General features: G+C 38.2%; 1 protein-coding gene across 2 annotated transcripts in view; it reads left to right on the top strand.

Annotated features, from left to right (window-relative positions):
• The first annotated feature begins 4,223 nt into the window (after positions 1 to 4,223).
• SLCO4C1 (solute carrier organic anion transporter family member 4C1) overlaps positions 4,224 to 15,883 on the top strand; it is a 62,924-nt gene continuing 51,264 nt past the window's right edge. Inside the window, exons 1-2 of one of the 2 annotated variants that reach the window (XM_054489029.2) lie at positions 4,224 to 4,795; positions 8,953 to 9,216. In XM_054489029.2, coding sequence (XP_054345004.1) covers positions 4,441 to 4,795; positions 8,953 to 9,216 — 619 coding nt within the window. In that variant the 5' untranslated portion in view covers positions 4,224 to 4,440. Of the gene's footprint in view, positions 4,796 to 5,678; positions 5,866 to 8,952; positions 9,217 to 15,883 lie in introns of those variants that run through there. The other variant, XM_054489030.2, reaches the window with a different exon arrangement.

The raw sequence follows: 15,883 nt of genomic DNA, 5'->3' as shown, positions 1-15,883 counted from the left end.
GGACTTTCAGCTCTGTCTCCTCAACTCGGAGAGTCTTCTGGGCCTTCTGTAATTTTTACACTAGTGTTTTACTATCTATTTTGTTTGCTTTCTTATAGGATTACTGTATTAAATGTTGACATGTTTTTGTTTCAAGTAATTATTATCAGCCATGTTTATGTATGTATTTCTTTTCCTTTCTTTCTTTTTTTTTTAGAGATCAAGTCTTGCTGTGTCACCCAGGCTGGAGTGCAGTGTGCAGTGGCGTGATCTTGGCTCACTGCAACCTCTGTCTCCCAGGTTCTAGCAATTCTCCTGCCTCAGCCTCCTGAGTAGCTGGGACTACAGGCACATGCCACCACTAATTTCTTGTATTTTAGTAGAGACGGGTTTTCACCGTGTTGCCCAGGCTAGTCTCAAACTCCTGAGCTCAGGCAATCCTCCTGCCTTGGCCTCCCAAAATGCTGGGATTACAGGCGTGGGCCACCGCACCTGGCTTATGTATGTATTTCTTAATGATTTATGATGAATAAGATGAAAAGAAAAAGTACAGTTGCATTTCTTCTCAATATGATTATATATTTATGTGTAATTGCAATGTAAAACAGTATTAAAAACAATACAGTTCAGTGTTAATTTTTTTCTTAGATTTAACTTATTTTTAACTATGTTTTGTGAAACATTTAAAATTGAAAAGATAAATCGATAATACTAAGATGGTCACTTAGATTGTCTGGTTGCTTTTATTCAGTTAATATAAGATGCTGTGATATTAATAAACCTTTAATACTAGGATTTGTAATTAACCTCAACAATATTCACATTTGACCATGTTTGTAATCAGCCACTGTCAAGATCCCTCTAATTTTAATATTGTATGAGCTCATAGTGTTATACGGCTAAAGGGTTCACATTTAGTCTAAAACCAGAAAGGAACTAATAAAGCATTAACAACACAGAGGGGAAAATGATAAAGTACTCAAGATAGGCATATCAACACATTTTCATCCAGTATACATATCTACATGGAAGGCCCAAATCATAAGATCGCTCTTAAGCATGGAATCAGAGCAAGGGGAGTTAGTAGGACAATCTTGATAACTTCTGTCATTAAGCCACTTCACCTTGTTTCATCCAATTCCTGAAAGGAAAGACCTAAGGCACATCCCAGAGAATGATATCCAGAGGCAGGGACTGCTTCTGTTTACAGTGTTGGAGCCTTACTATACATTTTGGACATTTTCTTTCTCCCATTCTCCACCCTTTAAAAACATAGCAAATAAAATGTACTATAAGAAGAGTAAACTATCAATTACCTTCTGAAATTTAATATGGTATATTTTGACTGTGTTCATTAGAGGCAGATTTAACCTAGATTGACCAAATAATTAATTTTAAAATGGACATTTTTCCATAGAATTATCAGGGATGAAAACTACCAAGTTTTCTTTTCTATTTTTGTTTTTTGGTTTTTGTTGCAAACCTGAGCCCCTTCCATCACTGCAGCATAAAGAATGTAAGGGAACAGGAAATTGAAACTTTCAGTAAGAGCAAGATGTATTTAAGATGAAGCAATAGTAATTTTGCTAATCTTTAACCAAAATTCTCTCTCTAACACTGTGAGAGTGGAGATTTCTCCTTAGTATGAATTTAAGTGCAGGATGATTACGCTACTCTGATTTTGATAGCATAGCATGGATTTATTAAGTCACAGCTGTAAAATAGTCTTAAGCCATGATTTTATGTAACCACATCTCATAAAAACGAAATTTGCTGGTTGTGTAAATTAATTCGTATTCCATAGATAAAATGGTGATCAAAATAGTTACCTACTTTGAGTCCATTTTTGTAGAAAGCAAGCCCAGGAGGATTACATACCATGCTTAATTTGAATACCTCCAAAATCTGAGGTTTTCAGAGAAGCACTAATCTTCTAAGCCTCACAAATATCAGAGAATTTTGAATTTTGATCTCTTAAAATTGCTATGCAATAATTTAACCTGATGGAGATACACTGTAGTTATTAAAAGACAGAAAATGCAAAGTTCAGGGAAGACTTCTGGCTAAGAGAGCCGAGTTCGGATCCTTAAGTGGCAGTTCACTTATTAGCTATGTGTCTTTGGGACAGTTACTAATTCTTTATGGGATATGGTTTCCTCAATATGTAAACTATATATAACAGTGCAGCTGCTTTTGTAAAGATTTTAATAATGGGGCATATAGCAGACATTTTAAATGTTAGCTCCTACTTCTACTCTTTCCCCATGTTTTAGTCCAATCTACAATTTATTTTTATTTTTAATTCTTATTTTTTTGAGACAAGGTCTGGCTCTATGGCACAGCTGGAGTGCTCATTGCAACCTCAGCCTCCCAGGTTGTAAGCGACCCTCCCACCTCAGCCTCCCAAGTATCTGGGACTACAGGCATGCACCACCATGCCAGGCTAAGTTTTGTATTTTTTGGTAGAGACAGGCTTTTGTCGTGTTGCCCAGGCTGGTCTCAAACTCCTGGACTCAAGGCACCCACCTTGGCCTCCCAAAGTGTTGGGATTACAGGCCTGCACCTCCGCGCCCGGTTGGCCAGTCTAGAGTTTTTTCGATTGTGAGGGAACAGGCAACAGAATGTACCTCTGTCCAAAGTAAGATACATATTTTATATCTGTCTCTCAACCCAGTAAACACAGCATATATAACTGAAACAAAAGTTTCACAAAAAAGTATTTATCATATTATGTGCCATGTACTATGTATTATTACTGTTTCCTATTAAAACATAAGCACCATAAGGGTAGGGGTATTTGCCAGTCTTTATTCACTTGTATACCCCTAGAACTTAGAACAATGTTTGGCACCCAGGACACAATTATTTTTTGTGTCTGTGTTAAGTGAAAGAGTGAATGACTAAATTGTACCTACCATGACACAATGGTGTTAAGCTCTTCGAAGTGTTTTTCTTATTTATTCCACAGGTAGAAATGTATTATTACTACTATTATTATTAAGAGACTGAGTTTCACTCTTTCGCCCAGACTGGAGTGAAGTGGCACAATCTCGGTTCACTGTACCCTCCACCTCCTGAGTTCAAGTGATTCTCCTGCCTCAGCCTCCCAAGTAGCTGGGATTACAGGCCTGCACCACCACACCTAATTTTTGTATTTTTAGTAGAGACAGTGTTTCACCATGTTGGCCAGGCTAATCTTGAACTCCTGACCTCAGGTAATCCACCCGCCTCAGCCTCCCAAAGTGCTAGGATTACAGGCGTGAGCCACTGCGCCTGGCCCGGTAGAAATTATTTACATGATTGTCATCACTGTATATCTTAGATATGCAATACACAGCAGAGAGACAATTTCTGGTCCTTCAGTTTCGGAGAAGGAAAAGCAAAGCGGTGGTTATGCTGTGATGTTCATCCTGGTGGTGATGGGGGTGGGGTGGGGTGGATTTCTTTTTCTAAGGAGGACTGAGGCAGGAAAATAGGGTCTGGAGGCAGGAAACATAAGGCCTATTCACACTTCAGCTATAACAGGAAATATCCTCTCCATAGGGCGTAGGCCATAAATGACTTTGTAACTTTACTTCATCTTCTTCCTTTACATAGGGCATACCCAAAGTAACCAATGGAATCCTCTAGGGGGTATTTAAACTCCCCAAAATTCTTTAACCGGGCCCTTGAGCCCCTATGCTCGCCCATTCCCACACTGTGGAGTGTACTTTCATTTTCAATAAACCCCTTCATTCCTTCCTTGCTTTGTTTGTGCGTTTTCTTCAATTCTTTCTTCAAGATGCCAAGAACCTGGACACCTACCAGTAACAGGATGACAGGCAAAAGTCTTATCAAGATGCTCATGAACCAAAGTATACCTCTGACGTCTTGATTCTTGGAGTCCAAGCCTAGCCTGGTTTGGTAAGCAGCAAAGGAAGAAAAACGCAAGATAGTTTCTTGAACAATCTCCTGATGCAACTGTTTACAGGTTTCATGTCAGCACCCAGGGGGAGCTTTCGGCCAGAGACTCCCACAGTCTCTGTGTGTTCCCAGTGCTTGGGCTCAAGGGAGGCGCGCTGCGGGCTGAAGGCTCAGGTCGGAACCGCAGGGGCTCAGGCGGAGGCGGACTCCGGTCGAAGGCTGTGGGGTAAGAACTCTCGCCCCCTCTAGTCGGCTGCCGCCGGGTGGCACGCCCACGCCGCGCCTTCCGGTTGGTCCCTGAGGCGACGGGTGAGGCACAGCTGAGCGCCAAAGCCACAGCCTGGGGCGATAACGCCCCCGCTCCGCGCTCTGCGCTCCAGACAGCTGCGAGCTGGAGTAGGAAGGTTCAGGCGGTGGCTGAGAGCGCGCTGGAGGCTGGAGGGCCAGGAGGCGAGAAGCTTCCCGCACGGGGGCGCTGTCACCTGCCTGTGGGAGGAGCCAGAGAGGGACCTGGCTCTGCTGCTCTGAAGCACCAGAGTCGGGAGAACCCATCCAGACATGAAGAGCGCCAAAGGTATTGAGAACTTGGCTTTCGTCCCCTCCAGCCCAGACATCCTGCGCCGCTTGTCTGCGTCCCCCTCCCAAGTCGAAGTCTCTGCCTTGTCCTCTGACCCCCAGAGAGAGAATTCTCAGCCACAGGAGCTTCAGAAGCCCCAGGAGCCCCAGAAGTCACCAGAGCCATCTCTGCCTTCAGCCCCTCCCAATGTCTCCGAAGAGAAGCTCCGGTCACTGTCGCTGTCCGATTTTGAGGAGGGGCCTTACGGCTGGAGGAACTTCCATCCTCAATGTCTCCAGCGCTGCAACACACCTGGAGGCTTTCTGCTTCACTACTGCCTCTTGGCCGTCACACAAGGTAAAGTCCAGCGTCCGCTCGAGGCTCGGGCCAGTGGAGAGCGAGGTGGGCACGGCGAGCCAGCCGGGGGAGAGGGCAGGTGCGCGGGGTCCGTGGGACGGTGGACGCGCCCTGCAAGGTGGCCCCGGGTTTGGAACTTGCTTGCGCTCTCACCAAGGTCAACCTACTGGCCCCAGCCAGCCTTCCAAAGCTCAGCTTCTCCTTTATCGCTACAGTTCAAACTTGCTATACAAGCCTTTTTCTCTCTTGTGTTTTACCTCAGTTTAGCGGATTCAAGACTTACAGGGAAGATTACAAGAACTTTCCTTTGGGAAAGGTATACCCTGGGGGAGTTTATTTTACATTATAAAGACAAAAATTTACCTAGGCCCTCTTTAAAGGTATTTTACTTTTACATTTGTTTCATTGCCTCAGGGGAAGGAGTAATACATTTGCAGGTGGGAGTGGGATGCCTTCCAAGGAAGAAAGCTATGTAAAATCTATCGTATAAATTAGATACAGACATTCATGTTTTGTGAGTGTATTTAGTTTGAGAGTATGTGGGCACCAGAGGAGCCCAGTGAGTAAATTAGCAAAGGCTCCCGACGTTGTTGAGCCTTAATCTTCATTGTGTTACATTAGTTATCCAGTATCTGTTTTGTTCTAGGATCTCTTTTAGGTTCTCTCGGGAGTTACAGATTCAGTTCAGATTTATACCCTCCGGGGTTTGCAATCTAAGCTCAGTTTGGAGGAGTGATATCCTGGAGGGAGAACAGCTCCCTGAAAGAAGGCACAGAGAAGGTTAAAGCTGCTTATGGTGTGTTCAATACAGAGGTTGAACGAAAATAGGAAGTTACCCTGAGTTGACTTTGAGGAAGTGTGGAGAAGAGGTGGAGAGGAATCACGAAGGACATGCCGAAGCTTAGTTGAATTGGCACGTAGATATTTTTTGGTCACTTGAGTCATAGTCCGAGAATATTTTCTGTATAATCAGTCAAGGATTAATTGGAAGAAATACAACCTTAGAAATATATTTTTTAGAGGGTTGGAAACAGCTCATTTTTTAAGTTAATAGAAAACTAAGTCAAAGCGTAAGTATACTTTTTGTTCTTATTCTTCCTCTTCAAGGAACCCAGGGCCCCTTGCTTTGTGCATTAGATGCTAAGTAACCATTTCGTGATTGCAAGTCAGCTGTAGCTCTTCTACTGAAGGTAGATTTGTGTTGAAGAATTATTTTCCTGTCCACTTTTCTTGTCCCTACCAAAGTTCCCCTCCATTAATGTCTTGATCATAGTTTTACAAAATTGGTAATTGTGAAGCATCTCAGTGTCAAAGGAATGCGAAGATAAAAAAGTTGGACACAAGTAAAAAATGTCTTGTGTATGATCTTAAAATTCCTCTGAAATTTCTATATTATTCCAGAATATATCATTTTATATTTTAATATAAAATGTTGCCTAAAATTGTTATCAAATATAATTGTCACTCCTAGAAAATTTGTCAGGTTTAGTCTGGAGCAGCATCTACCCAGAGGTCCCCAATTTAAGAAGCTTAATCTGAGATAAAAGTGACCCAATAGGCCTGGCGTGGTGGCTCACGTCTGTAATCGCAGCACTTTGGGAGGCTGAGGCAGGCAGATCACCTGAGGTCAGGAGTTCGAGACCAGCCACGCCAATATGGTGAAACCCCGTCTCTACCAAAAATACAAGAACTAGTTGGGCATGGTGGTGCATGCCTGCAATCCCAGCTACTTGGAGGGCTGAGGTAGGAAAATCACTTGAACCCAGGAGGCGGAGTTTGAAGTGGACCGAGATCGTGTCATTGCACTCCAGCCTAGGCAACAGAGCGAAACTCTGTCTCAAAACAAAACAAAACACCACAAAAATTAGCCAGGTGCGGTGGCACACGCCTGTAGTCCCAGCTATTCAGGAGGCTGAGGCACGAGAATGGCTCGAACCCGGGAGGTGGAGGTTGCAGCGAGCCGAGATGGTGCCACTGCACTCCAGCCTGGTGACAAAGCGAGGCAAGGTCTCAAAAAAAATTATAATAATAAAAAGTGTGACCCAATAAATTATTAGTTTATGTTTCAGTTTAAGTTTGAATGCCTGAAAACTTTATTGCCATGTTTCTCAAACATGATCCTTAAGATCATTTCCATGGTATATTTAAATATACATTTAATTGGAAAGAAAAACAAAATTTGTCAAATGAGTTTATTTAACCCAGCATTTCTCAAAGACAAACAGGGGTTCTCTAAGTACTTAATTTTCTAATGTGCTTCCTATTGTCATTGATTTACAATAGAGAGATGTAGTACGGAGCGTTTCCTGATTTTTTTGTTTTTGTTTTTTTAAGTAGTGTTCTTGGAACTTGTATAGCATAGAATTTGCTTCAAGAGTCATTGGATTAATGTGCTATCCTTCTTGAGGAGTTTACAAATTTATTTTTCAAAGAGAAGTTTTACCATAAAGACAATGCTTTCTATTAACTAATTTTTAATCAGTATGGCAAGTGATAGGGAAGTTGATTTTATTGGATGTGGAAAATTTTGTATTATTAGATAACGTATAAAAATGTCATCCTAAGATACTTTAGGTACTTATTTTGAAATCCCAAGAATTGTAAATTGGCTTATAGTCTTATGAAACTGGTATAAAAGTAAAAAACATGTTATGAGTTTTGAAACTTATTAAATTTGTTGAATTTATTTTTTTTGAAATATATTTTCAGCTACGGTCTTAATCAAAATTTAAAGAGATTTGTGGAGATCATGACTTGTATGTATATACTCATTCTGGTATTGAATGAAAACAATTTATCATACCTAAGTAAAAAGGGTGTCTAGTTAATTCAATCAGATGTTTTTTATTTTCAATTTATAGTAATGTTTAAACTCCTGTAAGTTTAATCTATATCTGGACTGTTAATGAATGAAAACAATTTATCATACCTAAGTAAAAGGAATCTCTATTTAATTCAATCAGATTTTTAAAATTTTCAGTTTATAGTTATGTTTAAAACTCCCGTAAGTTTAATCTATATCTGGACAGGACATTTTTAAGTAAGTCAGAATTTTCAGATTTTCAGTCTTACCTTGTTTACCTTCTATTCCTTCACTATAGTTATAATAAATGTATGTGTTTTTCTTTTACTTTGCATACAATTTAGAATGCAAGTGGTTGAAGGACTTATGTTTACTTTTGCTCTAGAATCCTTTACATGGTAACTTTAATATCTGTAAGAATGTTAGAAAAATATAGGGGTTTGAGAGCTCAATTTCTTCTTCCTAAGACTAAATCAAGGTTATCTCTTTTTTTGGAGTTGGGGAGAGGAGGGAAGAGACAAAATAATAGTCAAAGTTATCTCTTGTCATAGATAAATATGTTTAAGGATTGAATAATTTGGGAGCAATTGAGCCTAACTGTAGTGGCCTATGGGGTCTCTTGTACCTTTTGTAGTCTTCTGAGTGAGGTCCCTGAGAGTATGATATATTAATACTTGGAAACTCTAGCAAACTGGCTTCACGGGACTTTACCAGTTTGACTTCATCATTTAAAGAAAAATGAATTAAGGCTAGTTAACTATAATTTAGTATGTAGCAGGCATCCGTTTTGTTGGACACCTGAAAATTCACAAGTGTACAATTTAAAAAGCAAACTGAGCCAGGCGCATTGATTCACACCTGTAATCCCAGCACTTTGGGAGGCCGAGGCGGGTGGATCACCTGAGGTCAGGATTTCAAGACCAGCCTGGCCAACATGGTGAAACCCCATCTCTACTAACAAGATACAAAAATTTAGCCAGGTGTGGTGGTGCATGCCTGTAATCCCATCTACTCCAGAGCCTGAGGCAGGAGAATCACTTGAACCCTGGAGGTGGAGGTGGCGGTGAGCCGAGATCGCGCCATTGCATTCCAGCCTGGGCAATGAAAGTGGAACTCTGTCTCAAAAAAATAAATTAATTAAATAAAAATAAAAAATAAATACATAAAAATAAAAAGCAAACTGATTTTCAAGGAAATATGTTTAGGTTGCCTAACTTTGAAACTTTGAGACTTTGAAAACTGGTACATTTAAAAAAACAAAAGAAACAAATAATCGAACTCTACTTCATTGTGTTAATAATCTTAATCATATGGTAAAATTTTAATGATGCACATCAACTTTTCTGTTTTTTAGGTATTGTAGTTAATGGCCTAGTAAATATTAGCATTTCCACTATTGAGAAGCGTTATGAAATGAAGAGTTCCCTGACTGGCCTGATTTCATCAAGCTACGATATTTCATTCTGTTTGTTGTCTTTATTTGTATCATTCTTCGGTGAAAGAGGACATAAGCCAAGATGGCTTGCATTTGCAGCCTTTATGATTGGACTGGGAGCACTTGTATTCTCATTGCCACAATTTTTCAGTGGAGAATATAAATTGGGGTCTCTTTTTGAAGGTAAGTTTCTGTTGTGTTTATGTTTGTTTTAATCTAAAGAAGTGGATAAAACTAGGTCATTAACTTTATATTGCAATTCACTTATACAGTATGGTAAGGGTTTACATCTCTTCCACACCTCACTGGTTTGTTCATTGTGTGAACTGTATGAGATAGGAGATTAGAGAGACTGTACATTATTCATCGTTTCAGTGGTTCTCCAAGTTTTTAAGCCTCTGATTCTTATTCCCCATATTATACACAGTCCTCCTCAAAAAGAGATGACTTGTTTTCCTTTGCAGGTTGTGACCTCATTGGAGTTCTGAGATCTTTAGTTTTTCCCTTTGTACTTTTATTTGCTGTGTTTACAGCTCTGCACCCTGGACATGTTGATTCCTGATTTGAGACAAAGAGAGGTGACATTTAGAAAAGTGGAACTTTTCCTAAGAAATGAAACTAGCTCTACTTTTGGACCTAGATAAGAAACAGAGAACTTCAGAGCAACCTACAGTTGCTCTCGTTAGATGGAGAAATATATTATTCAAAGGCTCAGAAAGGAAATTTAATTATATGCCTATTTTTTCCCAATGACATTTTAAATAAAAAAACAAATATAGTAGAGCCAGAAGGGTGGACAAATGAAAGTAGACCTTAACATTCTAATGTCCTTCCTGGGACTTCTAATAGCAAATATTGAAATAATTAGAAATAAAATCAGATGGTTATAAATTCAGAGGCTTTATTCACTCACTTAACCCCTGAAAATAAAAGACAAAGGATAATTGGAGCCTGTTATGCTATAGGTATTATTTTTAAAAAGTTAAGATTGTTAGATTTGTTTGTTAATATTGAAAATTAGTATTTGCTATAGTGTAGATGTTTGTCCCCCTAAACCTCATATTGGAGGGAGGTGTTTGGGTCATGGAGATGGATCATTCATGAATACATTAATGCCCTGGGAATAGGGTCAGTGAGTTCTGTTTGTTCCCAACAAAACTGTTAAAGAGAGTTTGAGCTAGGCGTGGGGGCTCACGCCTAAAATCACAGCATTTTGGAAGGCTGAGGCAGAAGAATCCCTTGAGCTCAGGAGTTAGAGACCAGCCTGGGCAATATAGTGAGACTTTCTACAAACAAAAAAAGATTCTGGCCCCTCCCCTGTACCTCTCTTTCTTCCTCTCTCCCCAGTGATCTCTGTGATCTCTGGCTAGCTGCCCTCTGCCTTCTGCCCTGAGTGGAAGCAGCTAGAGGCCCCCACTAGAAGCAGGTGCTGGCACTATGTTCTTGTACAGTAGAACTGTGAGCCAAATCAATTTCTTTTCTATATAAATGCCTCAGGTGTTCCTTTTTAGCAATGCAAATGGACAATATTAAAGTATTAATGCAAGACAATATTAAAGTATTAATCTTTCCCAAGATCAATTTTCCAATTCTAGAATGATAACAAACATGAAAATATTCTCAATAACAAATTATATATTACACAGCATGGTTTTAGCAGTGCACTTATTAGGTAAGTAGGCTTCATTTTAGAAGTAACAATAGAATATGTAAGCGTATGAATGGAGAGTATTTTTAAAATGTGGTAGAGTTTGAAATGAATAAGATAAGGAGAATAAGTTATCAGCAGAAAGAGCACTTACATAGATTCTAGCACATTATCTGAGATTGGACAAGACTGCACAAGGCAACTTGACATAATTTCACTGGGAGTAGTTTTAGGAACAAGCCACATATTGCAGCGTAGGCTTTAGTATAGCACTATTGAAATCTAAATCGTAAAGGAATATCTAAATTTTAATCTGCCACACAAGAAAACATAATACTGATTCTATGATAGTTATTTGTTCATAGCATTTAGGTGGTAATCTTTGTGCTGTTTCTGGGCCCTCAACCTTTCAGTTGCTCAGATGCCTTTCTTGTTCTTAAGTAAACAAACCTTGCTCAAAAATCTATGACTCTCTAAACTGAAGCGTAAATACTTCTTCCAGTACAAAGCCTGATCTGTCCTCCACGATCTTCTCAGCTTCCTCTCTTGCCATTTATACCTGGAGTTATGGCCATTGTGAAGAACTTATTTTCCTAAAGGAAAATTGCCACAAATTAAGGTGTTTGTGTGTGACCAGAGATGAAACTAAGATGGCTGAAGCCAGATCATAAACTTTTAGTAGTGTACTGTGCTGGTTTTCACCAAGTTCTTATAGATCTAATTAACATTTTTCATTATTTTAGTAGATTATTGAAATAGGTTAGATAGAGGAATTGGCTGATCTAATATATTTACTGTAAATTGACTCATAATTTAAATAATAGCTTAAATGTGGCAAATGAAAGCAAAAACTCAGCTTGCCCTCCTGTTATTCTGCCATTCATACAATATATATTTATTGATATGGACTACACATGGTGTTGAGATAACACCAGTAAAACAGTTCCATGCCATCTGGATTTTATGTACTAGTGGGAAGAAATATGCAATTAATAAACAGATGAACGAGATAATTGAAAATTGAGGTGAGTGGGTAAAGAGACAAATAGAATGAAGTAAAACTGTGTTAAAGGCTAAGTATGTTTGCCAGGAAAGGCTACATAATAGTATCTGGATAGTGAAGAGCTAACCTTGAAAGATAATTTCCAGGCTGGAGAAAAACATGATTAAGGGCTTTGGAGCAGAGGAGGGCTTGATAGGTTTTAGGAATTGTCAGTTTTGGTCAGCATTGTCAAAGCAAGGGAGGCTGTTTTGGAGAGGCAGGTAGACACTAGGGAGGCATTTAGGTTGAGCTTGAAATGCAATGCAAAGTTGTGGAAGAATTTTATACAGGGAAGTGCATGATCTTACTGGAGTTCAAGAGACAAGAGTAAATGGGAGCCAATCACTCTGGAAATTTTTATTGTAGTCCAGGTGAGAGATAAATGTGGCTGAGACTGGAGTGGTAGCAGCAGAGATCCAGAAGATGAATGATTCTCAGTGTGTTTTATAGGAAAAAGAAATAGGACTCTGTTGGATGTATTGTGAAGGAGGAATGAAGGAGTCCTTGGTATTTGGCTTGATCAGCTGGGGCCGTTTTTACTAGAAGGTGGAAGACTAGGTAGAACAGAATTGGAATGAAATTAAGAATTCGAGTTTGGAGTTTTTTAGTATGAACTGCATATTATATATCCGGTGTTGCAGTGTATATCCTCGAACATACGTGTTTACATAAATGTGCAAGTCATTCATTTGGTTTGATTCCCAGAAGTGCAAATACTGGATTTGAAGGCCTTCCTCATTCTAGTTTTTGATAGATAATGTCACACTGACTTTCAGGAAGGGGTATATTAGTTACTCTCCCATTGTTGGTGAATGAAAATGCATCACTGTTGTGCTGAATTTTTGCATTTTTTTCCCTGTGATTTTTCTTAACAGAAGTGTCATTGTGGTGTATGTAGGTGTTTATAATATGACAGACACAAAATTCAGGATTGAAATTGCATTACACATTTAAAGGAATCCAGACATTTAGAAACGGAAGGGATGTTAGAAATGATAAAACCCAGCTGGGAGCAATGACTCATGCCTGTAATCCCAGCACTTTTGGAGGCCAAGGTGGGCAGATCACAAGGTCAGGAGTTCGAAACCAGCCTGGCCAACACAGTGAAACCCCATCTCTACTAAAAATACAAAAAAAAAAAAAAAAAAAAAAAAATTAACCGTGTGTGGTGGCACATGCCTGTAGTCTCAGCTACTTGGGAGCCTGAGGCAGGAGAAATGCTTGAAGCAGGGAGGCCAAGGTTGCAGTGAGCTGAAACCATACCATTGCACTCCAGCCTGAGTGACAGAGCAGAGACTCTATCTCAAAAAAAAAAAAAAAAACAAAGAAGTGAAAAACCCTTCTTTTTACAGTGTAAGCCTTAGGTCAAGAGATGAATTGATTTCATAGATGGCTAACAACAACTAAAACTAATCCTAATTTTTATGGTTTGTTTATTGTTTTTCAAAAGTATGCTTATTACTCATACTAAGTTATTAACTATATTGAATGATTTCAATATTTTTTATGAATTTCAACCCTTTCTTCCCCAATTTCTAGTAGTCAGGTATAGTGGTCTGTATTAATCTACTTTTGCAAGTGTGGGAATCTGTATTGAAAAATCTGAATTATTTGTCAAACTTTAGGGAAAGTAGAGAAGAAAACTTAGGAAAAGGAAACTGCAAAAGGAAAACAGATTAGTTGAAAGCTTCCTGTAAATTAATTAGAGGCAAGGGGATGTGTAATCTTCTTAAGTAACTTAACATAACATAGAGCATAATATTAATAAATGATTTTATTAATTGAAATTATACATGTGATTTAATTTAAAATGGACAGTGAGGAAATTAACATACCCTCTGTGCTTTTTCTGTTGTTCTTGTGGGAAATCAAAATCAGGGCTCACTTTGGATGGGATAATCTCTATAAGATGAGACTAAAGTAATGTAATATAGCTAGTAAGTAGAAAAAAACAAAACATAAAATATGATAAGCATGTATAATTTCTACAGGTGTGAGAATAACACAAAAGAACGTTAAGAACAAAAGTTAGGAAGATATATTTGGAAACAGCTTGGACTTTCTATTGTGTTGTAAACAATAACTTTAAGTAGGTTGGAGAGAAAGTGTTTTTTAAGGGAAGCTTTTAGAAAGACATAAGCATTAGAGGTGATTAACTTTGAATGGAGATGATCAAAGGGAAGTTGTGGTTGTTATTGGACTAAAAAAAGAGGTAGTATTAAAATTAAGAGGAACAAATACATGCTATTAAGGGCTAATTTTTTGTACAAGTTAGCCCAAATATAGAATAGTGTCAAAACACTTTTAAATAAGTCATATTTGACATTCATTTTGACTTACTTCAACATAATATTAATATGACACAACATATTGCAATATGACTTTAAAATATTTAAAATGCAAAAAGTAAATCTTTACCACATAACATTTTTTTCATCTAAGCAATCTTAATTTCTTTTAGGTGAGTGTTATTTTAATGTTACCATGCAAAATAATCTTTATGTCTCTTTGAGACTTTGGGAGAGAGGCATTATTAAATACTGAGGAATTGTAGAAAAGTAGTTACTTAACCTAGTAAAGCTCTTTTTATTTATTGACCAATAATTAGATAATTTTTCCTACGTTGCACTATATCTTTGTTTCTCGTTTCCATCCCCTTTCCCTCAAAGAAACCTTAAATGATACAAATTCACATTAGCTGTAGCACTAAATTTCTAATTTTTTTTTTGATTGGCATTTCAGAGAGAATGCTTCATCAAAGGACTTCGGTTATGCTTGGTAACTACTTACAAAAGCTGTGCTAGGAAAATGATTACAGTAGGACTCAAAGTGGACTTTACTTCTGGTTACTATTTTATCTTTTTTTCTTAGAATATTTTTTTCTTTAATGGAATGCTTGGCTAGATTTGAGAAGACCTAGGGCAAAGAATCTTAGAAGTTTTCAAGCACGAATTAAATACAGGAAGCTTTAATTTTGCTTGGCCTCTGAGTGTTTTTCCTTTTTTGATATTATTTTTTACTTTACGGAAGTCACTTATTTTTCTTAAATTTTACTTCTTTGTAACTGAAATGAATAAAGGAGTAATGAGAAGAGGTGATTTTTTTAGATTAGAAGCTATAATGGTGTAATAAAACAAATGATTCAATTTTAAATTTAATAATACAATAAAAGGCCTACAGCTACCTTTTAGCGATAGTTAATGCTCTAGATAAAACTATCACAATTTTTTATATCAGAGGCTTTTCAGTCTTTCTCATACTTCCTAGATAATTTGAATTACCCTGAGCCAGCCTCAATGGCTCATACCTGTAATCCCAGCACTTTGGGAGGCTGAGGTGGGTGGATTACTTGAGGCCAGGAGTTTGAGACCAGCCTGGCCAACATGGTGAAACTCTGTCCCTACTAAAAATACAAAAATTAGCTGGGCATGGTGGCAGGCACCTGTAATCCCAGCTACTTGGGAGGCTGAGGCAGGAGAATCACTTGAACCCCAGGAGGCGGAGGTTGCAGTGAGCTGAGATCAGGACACTGCACTCCAGCCTGGGCGACAGAGCAACACTCCATCTCAAAAACAAAACAAAACAAAACAAAAAAATATATATATATGTTTATATATATGTGTGTGTGTGTGTGTGTGTGTGTGTGTATATGTATGTATGTATATATATATACACATACATATATACATATATATATACGTATATATATATATATATATATATATACGAATTATCCTGGATGGTTGCTATTCCTGTTTAATACTGCCTCTTGGAGATCCTGATTCAGTAAGTTTGGAGTAGGACTCAATCAATATTTTTTAAAAATTACCCAGGTTATCTTAGTCTAATTTAGGACATAGATGTCCATTTTAGTGTCTGATTACTTTGTAAAGCTTTTAACTGTGGATACAGAGAGAAAGGTTTCTTTTCCTTTCCAGATTATTGCTTTATGTCTTCCTTTAAAACAGGAGTTTCACAATCATCATGAAATGCTAGGTGCTCTAATGCCGCCAGTTTTGTTGAAATGCAAATGACCAAACTTCTGAAATAGAGGAAACTTACAGAGAAAAATAAGTTGGAAAAAAATGTGTCAATGAAATTTTAGCACAAACTCGTTCTCCTTACAAGCTATAGTTTCCTGGTAGGTAGAGGTTTAAAAA

This window comes from Pongo pygmaeus, chromosome 4 (genome assembly GCF_028885625.2).
Source record: "Pongo pygmaeus isolate AG05252 chromosome 4, NHGRI_mPonPyg2-v2.0_pri, whole genome shotgun sequence".
Taxonomy (NCBI): Eukaryota; Metazoa; Chordata; class Mammalia; order Primates; family Hominidae; genus Pongo; species Pongo pygmaeus.
Note: the sequence above shows the minus strand (reverse complement) of the source record. Positions and strands in the feature narration are given on the sequence as shown.